Genomic DNA, 22,538 nt, shown 5'->3' with positions numbered 1-22,538 from the left:
TATTTATATAGGAAATCAGTTCCCAATAGGCAATTCCCTGGGTCTGCTAATTTCATCAGTACAAAGGTCTGAACCTTTCTTAGGTGACCTATCTGAACTTCAATGAGTATAGGAAGGGTGGTAACAACCTGATTCTTGCAAAAGTTGCAAGTGTTTTTGTACACCCTGATGACAGAGAAGAGGATCTAAGATCCTTAACATGGATAATGCTAATTGCTGTCCCAGTATCTATAATAAAATTTCTGTGGCAGCCCCCTACCGCTGCAGACACTGAATCTCCCTCTTGCCTTCCTGCCTAAAGGGGCGATAACTACACTCGGGGCCGATTGGCGTTATGCTGAGTAATTTGTAGAATATGCAGACAAATAATCTACAGATTTTCCTTCTCTCTCTCTCTCGCCTTCCATCATCAACTCATTCCCGTGGGCTCGGAGTTTACGGATATCCCATCGTTGAGCCTTAAGCCTCTGGTTAAACTTCATTACAACTGAGTCCTCATTTTTTACTTGGGTCTCTGCAGGCGTGAATTGTTCTGTGCGGCATCTGAAAAGAAAGGAACACGGTCCCGGGCCCCTACATGGAATCTAAACGCATAACCCTGTGGAGGGGCATGTCCACTCAAAGGTTCAGGGTTACTATGTGGGTTAGGGTTATTTTGCCGATGCTGGTTCCTATGGAATTTAGGAACAGCTTGGCCTAACCCTGGGAGTTGCTCAATCCTTACAGTGGGATTAGCTTGCGTAAGTGAGGGAGGCCCTGGATCTACTATCCAGGCTGTGAGGTGCTGGGGACCAGGAGCTGTGGGAAAAGTGGTGATTTTGGTTCTCAGTTTTGCTAAAAAGCAGCAAAAATGATGTTTTGATTTGACCTCTGGCAAACCCCCTTGTTCTGCTTTACTCTTTCACTTTCTTCTTCAGCCTTGCTACGTGCAGGAGAAAAGAACAAATTCTGCTGTCATTGAACAAGCATTCACAGAAAATTACACTAGGCCAGACTGATACCCAACTGATTCTCTTTTCCTAAATGATTTTGCTTCAGACCATAACCATAATTCATTAATTGTAAGGCACCTCCTGGACTAGGGCTCCATTTAACTGACTGTCAAGAAGCTGGATGACGGCACTTCTGTTACAGCTGAGAAGTTTCTCCTGGGTTCATCAGATAGTGGCAGGAAGTTTTCATCCGTTACTTTGCTTTTAAATTTGTTGTCCTGTGCCAGCAGGACTAGGGCAGGGCCGCCCTACGAAGGGGTGCAGCAGCTGGCATGCTCCCACTGCATGTGCTATAGCCCAACCAATATCCTCGTAATTCCAGAGTTCCCTGCCCTGGCTTCTAATCAGAAAGGTCCTGCTGGTCTCCAGGGTATGTGAGAAGGGACCAGCCCCTTCACCAGAGCCTAGCGGGCCCTTCTTTATTTGATGGAGTTACAGGGGAAGATTGAGGGTTGTTTCTGGGTGGCTAACAGGGCTGTTTTGCAGCTTTGATTTATTGATTTTTTGTTCAGGCACCCGGAGCATTTTACAGGGGTATTTGATTGGTATTTCACTCTAAGAAAGGCTAGTAGTAAATAACAGCACAGGGCTTGCATGTTTTCCTCTAGGGGAGATGTCAGAGTTGCCTGGGGACACCAGTTATTTTAACTCCTGTCTCATCCCCCTGTCTCCCCCCAGCAGTGTCCCATGACTCAGCCAGCCTGCCCAAGAGATGGGGCTCCTCTACGGAGGGTCCCTGCTCATGCTCACCTGGCACTGTCTGACTCTGACCTGCAAACATTCCGTGCAAACTGCTGATGGAGCTGAAATTGGCAGGAGAATTGCCAGCTGTGGGCCATTAAAGATCCGTTTCAACACTGAGCCCTGACATTACCTGCCTGAGAGATGATCTTTAATGGCCCAAGCTGGGCGGACTGGTACCAGTACCAGTGAGAATTTGGAAACCAATATGCTTAATGCACAGTAATTTATTTGAGGAAGAATCACACAAGTAGTTAAGGTTACACAGTACACATCTTTCCCAATAAGCTTCTGCTCCTCAAGCATAAACCCTCAGTAACTATGTTAGCTTTACACAGTATCCTGATTAGCAAACAAAGCAGGTATGCCCAGGGTTGGGGCTGCCCAGTGTTTGGGCATAGGGCTGGTGTAGCCAACTCTGCATCACCACCCATAGCAGTGCAGGGTGCATGGGGCATGCCAGGGGCAGACTGGGGTGTGATGGACAATCCTGCACCAGAACAGACTATAGGCTGCTTCAAACCAGCCCCTGGCAGCCCTGGGGTCAGGAAGGTGCCTTGCTTTCTTTCCTTTGGGCCTCTGCCCTGGGCTCAGAACCAGCACAGGGTGAATCGCCCTCTTGTTGCTCAGAGTAAGGGGTGAGTCCAGGGGGGCTCGCCTCTCAACTGTGGGACTGAGATCTCTAAAGGAGCCTGATGGCGTTAGTGCCCAATGCTCATTGCAGTGGACCTGAGCCCCAGCCCCCAAAGCTCCCAGCCAGGAGTATTAGCCATGCAGAAATGCCCCTTTCTGTGTGCACTCTGCCCTTGTCAATGCCTCTCAAAGGCACTCCTTCAACACGAAAGCTACTTGACTGGGGAACAGATCCAGTGGTTCCTGCTCGCCTGCCTGGAGCTAGAGCCCTGCGTGGGACTATCTTTAAAATCCCACTCCCATCCTGTCCCACAATACCCACTTCAACCCGCTCCTACATTGTTTCTTGCATTTTTATCCTGATTCCACTTGCAAAAACCTTAGATCCTGCAAGAGAGACTGACACAGTTTGGACTCACCACTGTGGCACCTCCTGCTGGCTGTCTTGGGAATTAGCTTGGTTAGCCAGTGCGCCTTTATCTGGTGATGGCTCGCCACCATCACTTCTGCTCCAGGACCCATGTCACTCCCCAGGACTGCGGCATCCTCTTCGGGACACAGACCTCTGGCTGCGCCCCACTTGGTTCTCCCCATTCCAGGGACCGGCAATCCACTGTCCGGCCACTTCCTCCTCAGCAGAAAGTGGCGGCAAATGGGGGAGACCCAGGGGCTCCCCTTTTGGCAGTCTGGAGTCCCCTTCCCAGATGGGCAGGGATGGAGGCTGGGAGAACAACTCCTCCCCCTATGAGCTGCAGCTGGGTGGCAGCAGGGCCCCCTGCCATAAGGAGTGGCAGAGGGGGCTGCCCTGCGTGTGGTTTAAGAAAGACCCCCCTCCCCACCCCCCAAGCCCTCTTTGTAGCTCAGGGCTGCAGTTCCGAACCAGCACGGAGTTCCCTGGGCTGAGGGCACCTGCAGGCCGGGGGTCAGGAGCTTTCAGCCAGTCGTTCTGGGACCTATCTAGAAATCGTTCCTTTAAGAGCGAGTTTATTCCTGTGCCAGTGCTGGAGCTGGCCTGGGTTTGGGCCAGACTCAGCAGAACTCAGCACTTTCTGTGCGCCCGGCGCACTGAGCCCGTTGGAGAATCTGGCTTCAGCTGCAGGTGCTGGGCCCCTCTGAAAGGTCTGGCCTGAATGTGGGCTTGTCGCACTCCAGCGCCCAGTGGAGTCAGCATGGTTGCACCAGCTCTGCCCATTTACCACTCTCATGTCCTGGATCGCAGGTCTCGCTCACCGACTCGCTCGCACAGGGCTTGTGTGGTCGTCTGGACATCAGGGAGATGGAGGATTCCTCGATGTCCCCTGGCTCCGTGAGGTCACTGCCTCTGCTTGCCTTCACCATTTCCCTCCTTTCTCTCCACGTTCACCGGCTGGACTCAGGTAGGATTCCTGGGGCTTTAGGGCCTAGTCTCTCTCCCAGAGGAGCCAGCGGCTGTGCTGGGGAAGGCTGGGCCCCCAGCCTGAGCTCTGTCTGAGGGAACTCGGGGATTATGAGCAGAGCAGCAAAGGTGGCAGCTGGTGGGCAGAGAAGCCAGGGAGCGTTGGGCAATAAATGTGTCTTGTGGCCTACAAGAGGCCCCCACAGGAAGTCACCATCAGGTAGCATGTGGTGGCTGTGCCCAGAAATGTCCCCCTGAGGCTGATTGATTCCTGGTTCCATGGGACGTGTCCTGCCCCTAGGGGCAGTGGGGATGTATAGCTGGGTCCTGCTTGCTGGGACAGTCAGTTCCATAGAATGGCCCCCAACAACTAGAAACTGTGCCCATATCCTGGCCCTGCCCTTAGCAACTAGAAACCTCTGTCCAGAAACACAGTGGAGAGTTACGGGGGCCAGGGATGAGTCTGAGTGTTCACCACGTGGGGGAGAGCTGGGTAGTGGAGATACGGGGTAACACGTGGTAATAATCCTCCCACCGGCGCCAGTGGGGCCAGGATTTCAGCTCTGGTGCCGAGAAGAAAAGGGCAGACTAGCTTGGGGGGAGCGTGGGGGCTAGGTGGGGAAGGCGGGAAAACAAGGAGTAGCTCCAAGACACAGCAGGGCTTTGGTCACACTCTTCCAAACTCTGGGAGAATTTACGTAGTTACAAAGATGATTTTCAAATGGCAAAAACTGAAAAAGAGGAAACCTGGCGGAATCAGGTTTGATTAGAAGTGGTTTGAAAAGGCCAATTATTGGTGATGGGGAAAATTTTTAAACTGTTCTTCAAAATTTCCTACCAATTCTTTTTAGTTTTTTCCCCAAAAACTGGGAAGTAAACCAAAAATACTTACTGAGAATGTATTTTTTATTGAAAATGTTTCAGTTTTTAAACAATTTTTTTTTTTTTTTTTTTTTTTTATTTATGGTTTTTCAACAAGAAGGGACATTTTTTGACTGAAATTGAAAATTTTCATTTTGTTGAAAAAGCCACATTTGGTCAAAAAATGTTTTGATGAAAAAATTTCAACCAGCAATGATTCTGATAAGATGATCAGTTACAGTCCCTCTGAGTGCTTCGCCTAACTCTGAGACCTGGCTGAAAGCAGGGGGAATGTAGAGCACAATAATGACAAACACTTTATATGATATAGGAAGCCAGAAAAAAATGACGAGAAAAGAGGAGTTGATTTCTAGGAGAAGGAGCATTTTAAAATGTTTCCCTAAGAGTGTAGTAAAGGTCTCAGTAAGAAGATCACCTACGAGATGTAATTAGCCCTTAAGGAGATATTGTGCCAAATCTAAAAATGAAATTCTGCCTCTCGGGAGGTGCAGCCCAGGAGAGAGCCTGGCTTTTAGCCACCTTTGCATCTCCTGGATCCTGGGCTGTTCCAGGGATTGCAACAGCCCCCAGTGTCCATTAGAGCACCCCTAGGGTTGCTCTAGCTTGCAGCAGCCTCAGCGGCTCTGCAGCCCTGCTATTGGCAGAACGCCAAGTGCTCCAGCCACACCATGTGACACACTTTGGTGCTCTGAGGATACGGTCAAGTATGCCAGCCCTGAGCCACTCCTGCAGAGCGGGAATTGCCCAACCCCCTTTACTCTGCCAGAGGCCAGAATCTATCTGTCTGTGACGGGCCAAGGCCACTCCGAGTCAGTGGCAGAGCTGGGAACAGGATGCAGGTGTTCGTGGCTTCTAGTCCCACGCTCAGTCCCCAGCCCCTCAGGGCTCACAGCATCACATTGCTTCCATTGATATGACTGTCACTATGTCTGTGCTCTGCCCTGCCTTTAAAAAGTCTCTTGGGAGTGACCCCTTCAGCATGCCAGGCCCTCAAGGGGTCACATTTTCCAAGAGGATAGGCCACCTGGCCTCAATGCCTCTGAGACCGGCCTCTGGGCTCTAGCTCTCCTGTTTCTCATGGTGAGCTCTGCCCAGTGACTACAGAATAGGGTTTATTACTCAACTGGGAGACAGTGTTGGGAAATCCTTAGGTTAGCACAGAGGGGCAGAGGTTAAAACAAGGCTCATAGAGACTGAAGCCAGGGCTCTACCAAGCCAAGCTGGTGTGGATCCATCTGGGCTCTCTCTCTCTCTGTCCCTTTGTCTCTGAGTCCTGAATGAAAGGCCCTGTGTGTCTGTGAACACTGTTCTTAACACAGGCTCCCTGACACCCCTCATCCCTTGTTCTCCTGCTGCCAAACCATGCTGAGTTCATATAGCCAACCTGCATTGGCTCCCCAGCCATTACGTGATGATGTCCCAGTCCCGGCTCTTCCTTTTTCTCTTCCAGGCTGGATCCTGAATTCACAGGTGCAGGTTGTATTCAGTTCATTTTAATTATTCTGGTCTGGAACCAGGAGGCAACATATTTCAGACACCCCATGCCTTCCATCTGCCTGGAGAGGCAATGGAACCCTTGTGCATTCAGGGGACAACAATGCAGAGGCTGACAGGGAGACACACATTGCTGATAAAAATATTACAGTAAATTCCCATTTCCATTGCCATGATGTATTCCTAGTTCCACTTTGGCTACAGCTTCTTTTCTCCTGGTTCCTTCTACAATGAGTTTCAAGGTGATTGGACCCGATCGCCCCATCAGGGTCCTTGTGGGAGAAGATGCTCTGTTACCCTGTCACCTCTCCCCCAGCATGAGCGCCGAGAGCATGGCGGTGCGCTGGTTCCGATCCACGTTGTCTGCAGTTGTCCATCTCTATCGGGATGGGAGAGATCAGGCTGGCCAGCAGACCGCACCGTATCGAAGCAGGACGAAGCTACTGAAGGACGGTATTGCGAATGGGACTGTCTCCTTGAGGATACACAACATCACCCCCTCTGATGAAGGGACTTACGGCTGCCTCTTCCAATCACCCACCTTTTACGAAGAAGCTGCGTTGGAACTGGAGGTGGCTGGTCAGTAGCACGGGCTGTTGTTTGCCCTTCCCAGCACCAGTGAGCACCAGTCAATGGTGTGTCTCACCCCCACCCCCACAGTTCCGGTGTGCTCAGACTAGTCACCTCTCACAGGAAAGGCACCGGAGCGCTAGGGAACGAGGCCGGCTGTTAATGGGATCGATGCACCTGCCTGCCAACTCCTCATACCCACTGGAGTAAGCAGCTCCATGTCCAGCTTCTCCACCCCTCAGCTGCTGGGGCATCTGTCTGAGCAAGGATCAGGCCCCACCTGTTTCCCCTGAACTCCAGGGGACATGCCCCAGTTGTGGCTGCTCATCCCAGGGAGTGTGACCCCTTCTCCCACAATTTCCTTGGGCACTGAGAAAGTTTGTGGAAATCTCCCTGAGGCCTCTGCTTCCGGGAGCTGATAGAAAAACTCTAGGTAGCGCCATGTCTATGAACTGTGGGATGGATACCCTGAGGTCCATGCGGCTACAGGGGGTGACGGGTGCTTTGTGTGTGATCTACCCATCACGTGGTAGATCTGTATGTGTAACCTCATGGTGAGGGAGGACACTGCTACACCGCTGGGACTCCCACTGCCACAGGCCCACACTCCAGTCTGCACCAGAGCAGTTCTCTGGTGGGCCCAGGGTGTAGCAATGACACAGGTTCACTCCATTCCCCTCCAGGCCTGGGCTCCACCCCTCACCTTTCTGTCGATGGATATCAGGATGGAGGGATCCACGTGGTGTGTGAATCGGCCGGATGGTATCCAAAGCCCCAAGTGCTGTGGAGAGACCTCAGCGGGCAGCGACTAGCACCAGTGATGGAGAAAATATCCCAGCAGGCTGACCGGCTGTTTGATACTCACACTGCTGCTGTTATAAGAGACGCTTCGAACCAGAACCTGTCCTGCTCTGTCCTCAACCCCCGTCTCGGCCAAGAGAGAACAGCAACGATGCACATAGCAGGTCCAGGACCGGCCTTCAGGAAAATGGCACCCTGGGTGACCTTGTATTTTGGCACCCTGGCCCCTATGGATGCAGTGACCCCTATTGCCCCGACCCCTGTGGCTGCCCTCCCATTGTCCCTGGCCTTCATGGGCTCCCCAGGCTCCCCACAGCCCCAGGGTCCCACTACCTCTTCCCAGTGCTTAATTTGTATTGAACGAGGTTCTGGGGCTCAGAATGTAGCCCTGGCTGGCCAGCCAGAGAGCAGCGGGTGCTGGCTGGGGTGCCCAGTTCTGACGGCAGTGCCCCCGACAGCAGCAGCGCAGTAATAAGGGAGGCATGGCAGAGGGTGTGTTGCTGCCCTTACTTTGGTTTCTGCATGCTCCAAGACTAGAGTAAGGGAAGGAGGGAACCAGGAAGACGGGGGAGATGGACCCATCTTGTGCTAGTGCCGAGTAGCTGAGAGGTGGTGCTCACTGATCAAACTGAGTGGGATTTCACACTTCTAATCTGAGACGTGTGTGTGTGTGTGAAACTATTTGTAAAATACACAATAACAATACTAATGAAAAACCCCGTCTCCCCAACCCCTCCTGCTCCCCCTTCTCCCCATCCCCCTGTGCCCCTTCTCCCCTAAACCCTTCTGAACCCTTCTCTTATAATCCCTGCCCTTCCCCCCCTTTCCCCAACCTCTGAACCCCATCCTGTGTCCCTAACCCCTGCAGCCCTTCTGCCCAACTCCCCACTGCACCCCTTCTTCCCTATCCCCCTGTACTCCCCTCCTGCACCCCAACCCCTGCACTGTGCCGCCTTCTCCCCTAATTCTCTTGCGCCCCTTGTCCCCAACCACCTTCTGCACCCCTTCTCTTCTCCTATTCCACATTCCCTGCTAAACCTTTCTGAACCCCCTCTGCAGCTAAGCCCTGCACTCCCATCCTGCACCCCAACCCCTGCACTGTACCCCTTCACCCCTAACCTCAGCAACACACCTGTGCTCCAACCCCTGCACCCCCTTCTCCCCAGCCCCCTTTTGCATCCCTTCTTTCTTAGCCCCTGCACTCCCTTCCTGCACGCAGGTGGGGAAAGTGACCTGGATGCAAGGGGCAGCTGGCATTGCTGCTCGCTCCCCTCTCTAACTCCTCGCTCGCATTGCCCCTCGTGCCCCCTGGGGGGCTGTGAGGGGGGAGCGAGGAGTAATGTCAGGGCTCTCTGCATCCAAGTCACTTTCCTCCCCTGGGCTGGGTATGGGGAGGGCAAAGAGCAGCAGCTCCTGATGCCCCACAGCACAGCCCAGATGGGGAAAGTGACCCTGGCACTGTTCCTTGCTCTGCCCCCTCCCACACAGCCCCCTAGGGGGCACGGAAGAATGTAGGGGGCACAAGCAGTATCTGTGCATCGCGGCTCCACCACCTTCCTCTGCCAGGAGGAAGCAGGAGAAATCTGGTGCCCCTCACACGGTGCCTCTGGGAGTTTGCTGCGCTCTCGTGCTGGCTGGCAGCGAGCTCCTCTGACAGTGCCCTGGGCAGTCTCCCAGGCGGCCCACCCCTAAGGCCAGACGTGAGCAGGTCCAAGCCCAGCACGGCCAGCGTGCTCGGCCCCAGCAGAACAGAAGCTCTCACAGCAGACGGCCTATCTGCAGTGTAGCCAGGGCCTAGCCAAGTTCAGTGACCAGGCCAAAGCTTGGGCTCCCGTCAGCCTCATGGGAGGAGCCACTTCTCATCTCTCAAAAGCCTGACCAAAGATGCCTGTGAGATCCTCCCAGACCACTGCAGGATGCTGCAGGCTCCCCTCACTCCTGCTGCTGCCACATCCACTCTGTCTGGGTTCAAATCAATGCAACTTTGCCTTGCAGATGTGTTCCTCCCAAGGACCTCTCCCTGCCAGCTGGCTCTGTCGGTGACCCTGGCTGGTGTGGTTTTTCTCAGCCTCTTGGCCAGTTACTGCATCTGGAAGCAGCACAGAGCGAAAGGTAGGGTGGCCAAGGGGAAGGGGTGCTGTGGAACCGGAGCGAGGGTCTCCTGAATTCAGAGAAGGTTGTCGGGGGGCTTCCGTCCCGTGCCAGGAAGAGAGATTTGGGTGACGTCAGTGAGAGGGCCGGCGGGAGAGGGAGTGAGCAATGGCAGAGAGGAGCTGAACTCACCCTGGGGTGGGGATCCTGGATGAGCCACAACTCTGGGTGTGACCTGAGAAGCGCCAGATGTAGAGTCACTCCTTTGGGTCTCACTGTAGAATAGAAAGAACCTGACCCTAGGTGCTCAGTGAGTGTCGGGATCACTCCGTCTGAAGCAGGAACGAGACCTGGAAAACTGGGCATGGATCTGTATAGTCACTTATATCACACTCGCACCTGTGAGCACCCCACACACCTATGGGGAGACAGTCCTGGCCCCAATTAGTTTATAATCTAATTAGGGCAGGCACATGAAGAGCAGGAGGAAACTGAGGCACAAAGCAGGGACATGACTTGCCCAAGGATACTCTGCAAGTCAGTGGCAGAGCTGGGAATAGAGCCCAAGTCTCCCGAGACCCAGCTCCGCAGCTCATCCATTGCCCAAGCTACCTGCTAACGTCCGTGTAGCGAACAGGCCTGCTTGCAGGCAACGAGGAGCAGGAGCTATTTATCAATGTCCCTCCCACATCCAGCAAGACTTATGGGGCTCCCTGGGGGTTGGTGAGGCTAGTTAGACCCAAAGGGCACTGACAGCATGTAGGGCTATGGGGGATGGCACCATCCACCCTCTTAATCTTAGTCCTTGTCTACATCCAAACACGGTGTCGCTGTGACCCCACCAGGATATGGAAAGAAAGCAGCACAGGTTGCTGGTGTGGATGCAGTTATAGCGGGATGAAGGCGCTTACCCCAGTAGAGCTACTGCCATTGGGGAGGGGGAGACGCTATAATGGTATGAGGCACCTTTGTCCCAGTGTAATTGCATCCACACTAGGGGGTTGTACCACTATAACTATCTGGGTAAAACATCACCCCCCCCAACCGCCATAGCTACAAATGCTATCCGTGCACCGGGCCTTAGTAATTACAGCCCAGTGACATTCATGAACAGGAGTGAGATCCCTGTAAACATGACCCCTCTAGACACTCAGCAAGCTGAACTGAAGAAACAGATACGTGAGTGTCTATTGTTACTACTATCGTTATTATTATTAACAAATTAAAAAACAGGCTTGTGGATGTGACCCACTGGTGAGTGTGTTACAGGCCCCCCTGTGAGCCAATTCGCAGAGCCAGGCTCTCTGGCTGGGGCTGTAACAGCTCCTCTCCTCTGTGGAACGGGACAGGGGGAACCTGTGACCCATGCACCAGTTGATTATGTACTTTCTCTGTCCCAATCAATACGAACACTGGATAAGCCCCCATGAATGTGATAACTGCCCTTCTGGCCAACACCCGGGGGACTGAAGTGGGAACTTCCGTGTCTGAGTTCCTGCTGATGAGTGTTACGCCCCAGCACATACCCAGAGAAGTGAGCTGCACGCTTCCAGCAAGTGCATGTGTGCTTGTCACGTAACATGACATAATTGCCTGGAATCCAGAACCCCGACACGGTTGTAGTAAGTTAGATGGAACAAACAGTTAAAGACGACAACACAACATGTCACTGTCCAATATTAAACAGAGTTAGACACCTTGGGAGTTTGGTATCCAGAGACCTCAGCCTGCTTTGTACCATGGCAAACACACCATTACAAATCTTTTAACCTTTCATTAAAAATACAGAAAAGAAGGAAAAACAGGTAAAGCATTTGAAATGTAAAGTCTTGCACAAGACTTTTGTTTTAATGACATCCCCTGTCCCCTTTGCCTTCAGTGAAAGAGTTTAGAAGGAACCTGCCCCTCCCCAGACCCCGACCATGGCTGAGAGTCTCTTAGACGGTGTTAAAGATGGGAATAAGTCTCCTTTTTGGAGAAAGGAGAAGACGTTAGTAGAGAAGTAGAAGTTTGAACTGGGCAATGACCCATGGCTTGGCTAGGCTATGCCTACCGTGAGGAGAGACGGAGGCAAACCAGCACCATGGAGTTAATCTTATATTTTAAACTTAATAAAGGAAAAAAACCCAAAATTTGGCAGGAACAATACTATACTAGAAAGTGTGGAGTGATGATAGACTAGACAGTAACATCAAATACTCACTTAGGAAAATATTAAACTGTAAATCATCATTCACAATAAAAGAAGTTTTTGATTAATATGGGGTGTGACCCTGGGAGGGAGTCAGTTCCTTCTCTCCCTGGCTGCAGAGTTGTCACCCCAGTTGTCCCACCTTTGCCTCTGTCCAGCGTGTGATGCTCCTTTCTTCTGATGCTGCCACCTCTTCCCAACAGAGAGAAAGAAGAGTAGCAAAGAGAGAAAATGCAGCTTCTGTTCTGGTGCTGACTCTCGCTGGCAGCCTCACTGCGGAGAAATGCAGCCCAGCCCATAGTTTGATCAGCCACTCTGGAAAAATCACACCAGCGTTGGGCTGTTTGGGGCATAGCTTTTATCTGCCTCTCTGGTCGCAGGATCACAGCAGTGCTGCAAAATACGTTTTTTTTAGCCAGCTAAGCCAGATTCTTCTTATAAAGAAAAAGGAGAGCAACAGGGAAGAGAAGGAAAAAGACACATTGGCTGGGGCAGACATCACATTGCCGGTGGTATTCAGGAGTCAGCCAGAGCTGGTGGAAGTGGCATTGCCTTCTGGGTCCCTCTCTCTGGCCTGGTCTGGTCAGGGCATCTCGCAGGATTAGGCTGAAGAAGACCTGGGGTTCCAGGGGAGGGAGGAGTGGCAGCCATGACAGCGAAGCTCACTCCTCCCCCTTCTTTCAGTCAGACGGAATAGCAGTACCCTGCGTCTGTTCAAACGTATTCCCGCCAAAATCTTTTTGAAGAACCCAAAATGGAGTATGGGGTGGAATAGTCCGTCCGCTCATTCTTTTGTCCACCAATTAGGCCTAATTTCTGACAAATTTTGTTTCACTGATTTCTGATCCCATATTTCTCTTGTTTACCAGGCATGATCTTAACACAGTCTTTGAGTTATAGCAGGAGGGATTTTTGTTTGGATTAATTCAGTCTCACTCCCCTTTTCCCCTCCACATTCACTGTTATACGTTATTGTGACATTTTGTGAGCTTTCACTCCTGTCTCACAGTTGAGCTCATAATTAGGGTAAATTTGCAGGCCCAATTACTACAACACCAAAAACAGAGAGACACCATATTTGAGGTCAGGAAGGACTTTTCTCCTCTATCAGATTGGCAGAGACCCTGTTTTGTTTTTTTCTTTTTTGTTTGCTTTCCTCTGCAGCATGGGGCATGGATCCCTTGCAGGTTTAAACTAGTGTAAATGGTGGAGTCTCTGTGACCTGCAATCTTTAAAATCATGATTTGAGGAGGTCAGTAACTCAGCCAGCGGTTCTGGGTCTATTACAGGAGTGGGTGGGTGAGGTTCTGTGGCCTGCGTTGTGCAGGAGGTCAGACTACATGATCATGATGGTCCCTTCTGGCCGTAAAGTCTGTGAGTTGAAGGCAGAGGAGCACAACTCTTCCCCTCCTTGTCTAGGCTGGCTCTTTGCACACCGGCTGCTGGAGATGTGGTAAACAGTGAAGTGACAAAGTTTGCAGATTATACAAAATTACTCAAGAGAGTTAAATCCAAAGCTCCCTGCAAAGAGTTACAAAGAGATCTCACAAAATGGGCTGAAATTCACAGATGAAATTCAGTATTGATAAATGCAAAGTAATGACATTGGAAAGTATAATCCTAACTACATACAAAATGATGGAGTTTGTATTAGCTGTTACCACTCAAGAAAGAGATCTTGGAGTCATTGTGAATAGTTCTCTGAAAACATCCACTTAATGTGCAGATGCACTCAAAAAAGTGAACAATGTTAGGAACAACTAGGAAAGGGTAGGTAATAAGACAGAAAATATTACAATGCCACTATATAAATCACTGGTACGCCCACATCTTGAATACTGCGTGCAGTTCTGGTCATCCCATCTCAAAAAAATATATTAGATTGGAAAAAGTACAGAAAAGGTCAACAAAAATTATTAAGGGTATAGAACAGCTTTCATATGAGGAGAGATTAAAAAAACTGGGTCTGTTCAGTTTAGAAAAGAGACGAGTAAGGGGGCATATGATAGAATTCTATAAAAGTGGTTTAGAGACAGTGATTAGGGAAGTGTTATTTACCCTTTCCCAAAACACAAGAACCAGGGGTTACCAGGTAAATGATTAGACAGCAGGTTTAACCCAAACAAAAGGAAGTACTTCTTCGACCAATACAGAGTCAACCTGTGGAACTTGTTGCCATGGGATGTTGTGAAGGCCAAAAATATAACTGGGGTCACAAAAGAGCTAGAGAAGTTCCTGGAGGACAGGTCCATCCGTGGCCAAGATGGTCAGGGATTCAACCCCGTGCTCTGGGAGTCCCTAAACCTCTGACTGCCAGAAGCTGGGACTGGACTGGGATGGGTCACTGGATACTTGACCTGTTCTGTTCATTCCCACTAAAGCCTCTGGCACTGACCCCTGTTGGAAGACAGGACACTGGAGTAGCTGGCCCACTGGTCTGGTTGTTCCTATGTTCTTAAGTCCCAGATCACCCACTGACACTTCCCTACAGAGCCCCCCCAGCCTTCAAGCAGGACCAGGAGCCCCTCACACTTAAGATGATAGCTCGTCATCTTAACACAGTCTCCAGTACCCCACAGTCAGCACTGCCTGACGTGAGCATGTGCGTAATGACAACGGGTTCCAACTGGCTCAGGCCAGATCCTCTGAAAGGTGCAGTTCACCACTGCTAGGGGCTGTAACAACTTGTATTCTCTGTGGATTGACCCACAGGGGACTTTTAACTAACATTGCCAGTTGGTTACACAGCTAGTTGCAAAGAATCAAATCTAGTTCAACACGTCCTTGACTCTGATTTACTGTCAGCAGGAAGGAAGATCTCTGCACCTCTCCTCATTTTCTAATCTCTCCGGCTTGCCCTTTCATGAGGTGAGCAGAGTTACATTATTATTATTATTATTATGGGTGATGTTACAATAGAACTGAAGGCCCTATTGAGCTCGACGGTGCAGAGACACATGGCACAAAGCCGGAAGGGGTAAATAGATAAGACAAAGGATGGGAGGAAGGAAGTATCATTCTTCTTGGAGTAGTGTCCCTGTGCATGCTCCACTGCAGGTGTATTCGTGTCCCCTACGCCTCAGATCAGAGATTTTAGGAGCCGTGTCCGTTCAGCCCCCACAGACGCTGTCCCTGTCTCGTGCCCTGCAGTAGGGCAATAGAGCGTTGCACGGACAAACTGCCCTCAGCTCCTTCTCAACCGCCTTGACCTGAGACGGAGCCTCAGCAGCCTCCGATTTGAGAATGCCTCATCTGTATTTTACTTTCTGTTTCGAGTTATTAGTGTTCATTCATTGCGTTTCAGTCAGTTGGTGTTAATACTCCCCTTCTGCTTCCTTAAAAAAAACAAAAAACAAAAAAATAATCCCCCCTCTTTATTTTGTTATAAGACTAGCGAACTCCCTGTCCTTAGTTCTTTCTTGTCTCCTCCCTCTGGGGAAGTGAAACCTGGACAAGGTACGCCTGGCTCTTCCAGATTTAAGTGTTGCTTCTCGGCAGGAGAAGTGATTCCAGGCAGTGATGTACATTCCCACTGCATTCGCTGTCCTGGAGAGTCACACATGCCGTAAAAGTGTACTTTCTGCCTGACATTAAAATCAAGGGCTAGGAATAACCTTGAACTAAAACTATGACTACTAATGAGGGAAAGTTCACTCGGCTCAGCCTCTGACCCTGGCCCTGGGCCCCCCCTCCCCCATACAACAGTCTCCCAAAGTGGCCGAATCCATCTACTTCCTCGGCTCAACACTCTATGGCAGCTTTAAAGAGGAAACTTTTGGATTCCTCTCAAAAAGCCACAAAAAAGCAGGCTACACGTCATTGGGTAGAGAATCTACCCCAAAGACATGATCCCCAACAAGATCAACCACCTTGGTACTGACTGATCTACAACTGAGTACCCACGAGATGACTAGCTCCTCAGGTACTGGTACCACCAGTAAGCCCAAAAACCCAAAGGGCACAGGCTATGGGAGTTCAGTACCATGGGGGGGAAAGGGGTGATAGAGAGAGAAACAGCTCCTCTAGCTCATCTCCGATAGAGTGCTCTAGATCCTCGATACCGAGTACTTCAGCTCTGCAGAAGACCAGAACAACACTACTGGCCATTTATCAGAGTGCAAAAGACTCCCACTACTGTTGCTCTTAGGAAAAGGCAATTTCTTACTGCTTCTCTGTCTGGATCTCCTGATCCACGGGAGAAGAACTTTCAGGAACAGGCAGTGAGATTAGACAAAGGGATTACTCCAGTGACTAACATCTCTTCATCCTCTCCTGATGAAGCTGTTATGCCTCCCCCACCAACTTTGGCAAAAGACTTCAAACCATTTCAAGACTTCATCAAGAGAGAAGTGGATTCTCTAGTCAATGTGTTGCAACACAAGCTGCTTGACATCCTACACACTTCATCATCAGCCTGTAGTGCACTCACTATTAACGAGGCATTGCTGGACCCAGCAAAGACTATGTGGCACGGTACATCCCACATGCAAGAGAGCGGATAAAAATATTATGTTCCCTCTAAAGACTCGGATTTTTTATTTCCCACCCATTCCCAAACTCCCTTGTCATCGATGCTGTAAATGAACGTGGCAGACAGCACCGTGCTAAATCAACACCCTATGACAAGAACTTAAAACAACTTGAAAATCATATTCTTAGGTGACCCTGCAATTTAAGATGGCTAATTACCAAGCTCTTATGGCAAAATACAACCATATCAGTTATTCTACATTAAACGCCTTCATTGACCATCTCCCAGCAGTTTCAGGTGATCACTACTGAGGGTCAGGTTCTTGCAAGGACATTGTTGCAGGCCCCTCTCTAAACACCGCAGACACAGCTGCTTGCTTCATCTCAACAGCAGTGGGCATGCAGAGGGCTTCCTGGCGTCACCTTTCTGGCTTTCCAAGGGAAGTCCAGTCTACTGTGGAGGACCTTCCATTGGAAGGATCCAAATCATTTGCAGAGAAAATGGATGAATCCCTCCACATACTAAAAGACTCTAGAGCCACTTTGCATTCACTGAGAATTTATGCACCTGCACAAAAAAGAAGATATAATAAATCACAGATGACACAGAGATCCCGGCCTGATTAATTTTCTCCCCCCCCAGAGCATTATGAACCCCAACAGAAAACACAATGAATACAAAAGCGAAGATCAACTGCTCCACAATCATCAACATCACAGCCATCTGCATCTATGCATGAATTTTGATGTGTTATTTGAGGCCCCGAGTTACCACCCCCATTTTAATTTGCTGCAAAAACCCAAACATCACCACTAGTTTGGCAATGGCCTTACTCTTTTTAATCAAAACTGGGATCAAGTGGGTTTTGGAGATCATCTCCACAGGATATTTGATCCATTTTACCGCCCTCACTCCTGCCTACCCCTCCCCCCGACCCTCCTCAGGAACCCTTCTCATGAGTAGCTTTTACATCAGGAAACAAGCTATCTTCTGAACCGAGGTGCTACAGTTCCTACTCAACACAGAGGGAAGGGCTTCAACTCCAAGTACTTCCAGATAAAATAAAATAAATTAAAAAATAAAAATACTGATACTGAAAAACAATAGTGATTGGAGACACGTTCTGGATCTAAGATCACTCGGCAGATTTGTAAAGCTACAGCGCTTCAAGAAGGTTACTTTGGCAGCAATAATCCCCTCTCTGGACCATGGAAACTGATTCTCGACCCTTGACCTACAAGATGCTTACTTCCATATCGCGATCCACAGAAGGTTTCTAGTATTCACTCTGGGACAAGACCACTTTCATTGTCTGCACCCAGAGTGTTCTCAAAGGTCCTTTCTGTGGTTGTGGTGCTCCTTCGTAAACAAAGAGTGATAGTATTCCTGTATCTAGATGATTGCCTGCTCAAGGCATGCTCCTTTGATGATGCTTTGACTCCCCCACAAAAGACTATGGACCTATTCCTCCAACTGGCTCTATAAGTAGACATCCAAAAGACCATATTAACTCCAGTATAACGTCTGGAATTCATAGAGGCCTACCTAGATGGAGCAGAGGCCAAAGCCTTCCTCCCATTATGCAGGTTCAACACCGTAGATAACTTGATCTCTAACGGACAGGCCAACCCTCAGACCTTGGTCCGAAATGGTCTTCAACTACTGGGATGCATGGTGGCAGGCACCTTTGTAATAAATCACGTGAGACTCCACATGTACTGCCTTCAGTGGTGGTTCAGTACAGGATACGTACCAAGCACACACAGCTGAAACAAACTTCTATTGATGCCCTCAACAGTCAAAAACTCCCTTGACTTGTGGAAAGAGTCTCACAATGTCTGCTCAGGAGTGCCCTTCACTCAACCACCCCCAATGTTAATAATGACAACAGACGCATACCTATTGGGATGGGGAGCCCAACTGGACACCCACGCTATTCAAGGCAAATGGTCCCCCTTCGAATCCACATTGCATATCTACTTACTGGAACTCAGAGCAGTCAGGAAAGCTTGTTCACATTTCTTACCACTGATCGGGGCAAGCATATAAAGATTATAGGCAACATTGCATGTATGTTTTACATAAATCACTAGAGAAGAGCAAGCTCACCTTCCCTTTGTACCAAGGCAGTGAAACTCTGGAACTGGTGCACTCACCACCACATAGAATGGCTTTCGTATGAGGAGAGATTAATAAGACTGAGACTTTTCAGCTTGGAAAAGATACGACTAAGGGGGGATATGATAGAGGTCTATAAAATCATGAGTGGTGTGGAGAAAGTAAATAAGGAAGTGTTATTTACTCCTTCTCATAACACAAGAACAAGGGGCCACCAAATGAAATTAACAGGCAGCAGATTTAAAACAAACACAAAGTATTTTTTCATGCAATACACTGTCAACCTGTGGAACTCCTTGCCAGAGGGTGTTGTGAAGGCCAATATTATAACGGGGTTCAAAAGGGAGCTAGATAGATTCATGGAGGACAGGTCCATCAATGACTATTAGCCAGGACGGGCAGGGATGGTGTCCCTAGCCTCTATTTGCCCGAAGCTGGGATTGGGTGACAGGGGATGGATCACTTGATGATAACCTGTCTGTTCATTCCCTCTGGGGCACCTGCCATTGGCCACTGTCAGAGGACGGGCTACTGGGCTGGATGGACCATTGGTCTGACCCATTGTGGCTGCACCCCATGTGCCATGCCGCCCCCTGAGGCCCCGCCCCTGCCCCTTCTCCCTGTGCTCATGCCACCTCTTCTCCCCAAACCCCTGACTTCGCAACAACCCTTCCCCCAAACCCAGCATTGTCCCTCCTTCCCCGCAAGACCCCACCTACTGCTGATGCCTCTCCCCCTTCCCGTCACTTGATCTTACAGCTGGCAAAAAGTGGGGGGAGGGCCTGACCCCTTGATCCCCCCTATTCCGGCACCCCTGCATCCGCTGCTATATTTTATTCCTGTGTCTGATGCTCAGTACTCGACTCGACTCTGAAAGCCCACCCCTCCATTCAGGGCACTGCTGCAGCGTTGCCGAGAGTGGAGCACCCATAGAGACCCACTGAAAGAAGAAGAAAGGGTTACTCACCTTGTGCCGTAACTGTGGTTCTTTGAGATGTGTCCCCCTGTGGGTGCTCCACTACTTGCCCTCCTTCCCCTCTGTTTTGGAGCTCTTACCTATGAGCTCTGTGTAGAGAAGGAACTGGGGGCAGTTTGTCTGCACAGCGCTGTAGTGACCTAATGTATGGGAGGGGGAGAGCGTATGTGTGGGCCGAACAGAAACGGCTGCCTAAAATCTCCGATGTGAGGCGCAGGGGTGTGAATACACAGAGAGTGGAGCAACACACGTCTCGAAGCACTGCAGTTACTGCACAAGGTGAGTAACCCTTCTTATCCCATTTTACACTCAGGGAAATGAGGCCCAGAGCGATTAGGGCCCCAGTTCAGCTAGATACAGGTGTAACTTTAAGTGTGTGAATAATCCCATTATTATAAGTCAGACTCTCGCTGTCAGGCATTTTTTCCAGCCTTCAAATCATTTTCGTGGCTCTTTTCTGCATCCTTTCCAGTGTTTCAACGTCTTTTTTCAAATGAGGTCAGCCAGTTGTTCAGGCAGCCCCACAGCCAGCTGCACCGGCTGCCAGCCACGGCTGGAGTGGCCCAGGGCAGCTGGCCCCCGGGACCATCTGAGCAGCAGCCGGTGGGGCTGGCCCAGAGACTGCCTGAGCAGTGGTCCCTCGGGCGGCCACAGCAGCTGCTGCTCAGTGGCCCCTGGCAGCTGGTGCCACTGGCCCTGCCCCCTCTCCAGCAGGGCCCCCCCTAAGATTTACTTAGGGGTACTTCTCGTATAAGTCCTGAACTGGTCACAGGCGGTGAATTTCTTTGTTTACTGCCCGTGACCTGTCCACAACTTTCTCTAAAAATACCCATGACTAAATCGTAGCCTTGGGCATGGTACAGGGGTGATTGAGTGAGGGTCTAAGGTCTGTGATGTACTGGAGGTCAGACTACGACCCGTCCGGCCTTAAACTCTATGAAGCTATGATTTTCTGCAAAATAGCAGCTCTTTGCTAGTATTAGAAGAGACCATCACCCACTGGAATCTCACCTCTCTCAATCTCTTCTTTCTTTAGACGATCTGCAATCTAATCTGGAGAAAGAGAGAGGTAAGTTCCTGGGACAAGTTCACCAAACTAACAGTAGGAATGAATAACCTCGTTAATGCGACAGCATGAAACCTCACCTCTTTCTTCCTTTTCTCTTCCAGAGATTCTGCGCTCTGAGCTGGAGAACGAGAGAGGTAAATGTCTGGGCTCTCAGGAGGCTTGAATGATTTTCTCTCACTGTACATAGTCAGATAGACTTTGGCCTCTGTCTCTGCACTGTCTGTTAGGAGAGGCTCTGGGAACCAAACGGCCGGGGGAGCTCTGACTAATCATGGAGCGGGGTAACTGCTCCATAGATAAAGTTGCTGCTCAGTTTCCATCGTAAGCCTGATCTTAGCCCTTCCTCTAAACTACACACACAGGGGAGTGTCCATATCCCAAACTGGTGGGTCTGCCTGTGCCAATGTACCTTTTTGCTATTGAATTTGAAGGAATGGCGGGGTGGGGAGATCCTGATGCCCTGGAAAAAGAGGCTCAGCAGAGTCCTAAAGTCTCCAAGCACTCTCTGATTCTTTGAGGCACAAAGTCAATGAGAAGGAGCCAGCTAATGTTGCTGATCCCTGAGTTGAGATCCAGTATCCAGAGACAAGGTTTAGCACATTAAACCCTCACTTCCACGTTATCAGGGCCTAGCCCCTCGCCAAGCTTCTAGGCACACGGGGAGTGTGGACACTACACCACAGGTGAGCCCAGCTAGGGCAGGGCATGGGAACCCAGCGAGGGTCAGATGTCAAGAAGGGGGGTGTGATCCATGGAGAGATCTATGAGGATGGAGCTCAGGCCAGGCGACCTGGGCAGAAAGAAGCCAGCAGAGAGCACAGTGGAGGGGGCAAAGTGGTCCTTTAAAGGCACATTCCCTAACCCAGGAGCTGTTGTAGAACTGACTGCACACCCATGTCTCTCTGTTTGCAGGGACATCCCTGGCTGAACTTGGTAAGTGCCATGTGTCCCCCCTCCCCATATGACACTGTGTCCTACGCCAGCAGTCCGTGCTCCGGGGAGTGCTCACCTCTTGGTGTGTTTGATTTCAGGCTGGAGTAAAGTCAGAAAAAATGCAGGTAAGTGAAGCTGGTATGTTAATGTCAGACCCCCTGCACCACTCTGCTGCCCAGCAGATGCACACATGCCAGAAGTCACAGGGAAAGCAGTATGGTCAATGAAAATGCCAGATTTGTCACAATGCTCACAGTTAACTATGGAGTCACCAGCGCTCCAGTGTAACTGCGATAACTCAGAGTGCTCCTAAGGCCGGGAACTTACCCGCTGTCAGTTCAGGGGGGTAGGCGCTTACAGGAGTTTGTAACTGTGGGTCAGAGTTGGGGTTTTGCTGGACACGTGTGGTGAATTCTCATGTGTTGTGTTGTTGTTAATTGACTTCATGAACTAGAAGGGATCTAGGAAACTGTGTACATTACCTTAACTGGCTGCGGGTAATTGTCTTAATGCTTTTTGGACTCTGGTGAAATCTCTGTTTTTACGGAGTTGTCAATCAGTAGCCCTTTGGCCAATTCAGTTCAAATTTGGTAGAAAAATTCTACCTCAGACCCAGACCAAATCTACCAAATTTGAGTGTGATATGACTCTGTGGGTGTTAGAATAGAGGGCTCCCAGCTCAGGCGTAGATTGGAGACTCAGTTGCGGTCTTAGCTGTGGAGACGTGGTAGCGGCCCCACAGGACAGATTTTGTGGTAGGTGACTACTGAGTTCTTGTAATGGTTTGAAATGACGTCCGTGTGTGTAACACCTGAGCTCTCTCCTCACTGGGGCCTCTGTAGAGGTTACAGACAGGCCCAATGGGAGCTAGAGGCATCTCCAGCTCTTTCAGGGGAGCTATTTGCCTCTAGTGCCTGGGAGGAGAGCTGCAGTGACAGGCAGAGAAGCAGGTTCCCGGGTGATAGAGGCTGGAAATCAGAGCGTGTCCTAGCCAAGACAGAGCTGGGGGGAGGATGGGAAACAGCCCCGATGGGCTGGGCTCTGCCCCTGATGCTCTGCCCCATCTCTGCAGTGAACGTGATTCTGGATCCGGACACGGCTCATCCCAGCCTCGTGGTCTCTGAGAATGGGCGATCTGTGAAATGGAGGGGCCTGCAGCAGGACATGACTGACAACCCCAAGAGATTTGATAGTGAAACCT

The 22,538-nt window shown here is 50.3% G+C and overlaps 1 protein-coding gene across 1 annotated transcript; it reads left to right on the top strand.

The window, feature by feature from the left end:
- Positions 1-6,449: 6,449 nt before the first annotated feature.
- LOC135981692 (butyrophilin-like protein 9) lies at positions 6,450-22,537 on the top strand (the record flags this gene model as incomplete). The annotated part of the gene is made up of 9 exons (XM_065585587.1): positions 6,450-6,696; positions 7,371-7,652; positions 9,484-9,600; positions 10,726-10,758; positions 20,372-20,404; positions 20,506-20,538; positions 21,317-21,337; positions 21,436-21,462; positions 22,410-22,537. Coding segments are annotated over exons 1-9 (921 nt in total), but the record flags the coding sequence as incomplete, so codon positions are not given.
- Position 22,538: the final 1 nt, after the last annotated feature.

The sequence above is a fragment of the Chrysemys picta genome, chromosome 1 (assembly GCF_011386835.1).
Source record: "Chrysemys picta bellii isolate R12L10 chromosome 1, ASM1138683v2, whole genome shotgun sequence".
Taxonomy (NCBI): Eukaryota; Metazoa; Chordata; order Testudines; family Emydidae; genus Chrysemys; species Chrysemys picta.
The sequence above is the reverse complement of the archived record's forward strand: the minus strand, read 5'-3'. Positions and strand labels throughout refer to the sequence as shown.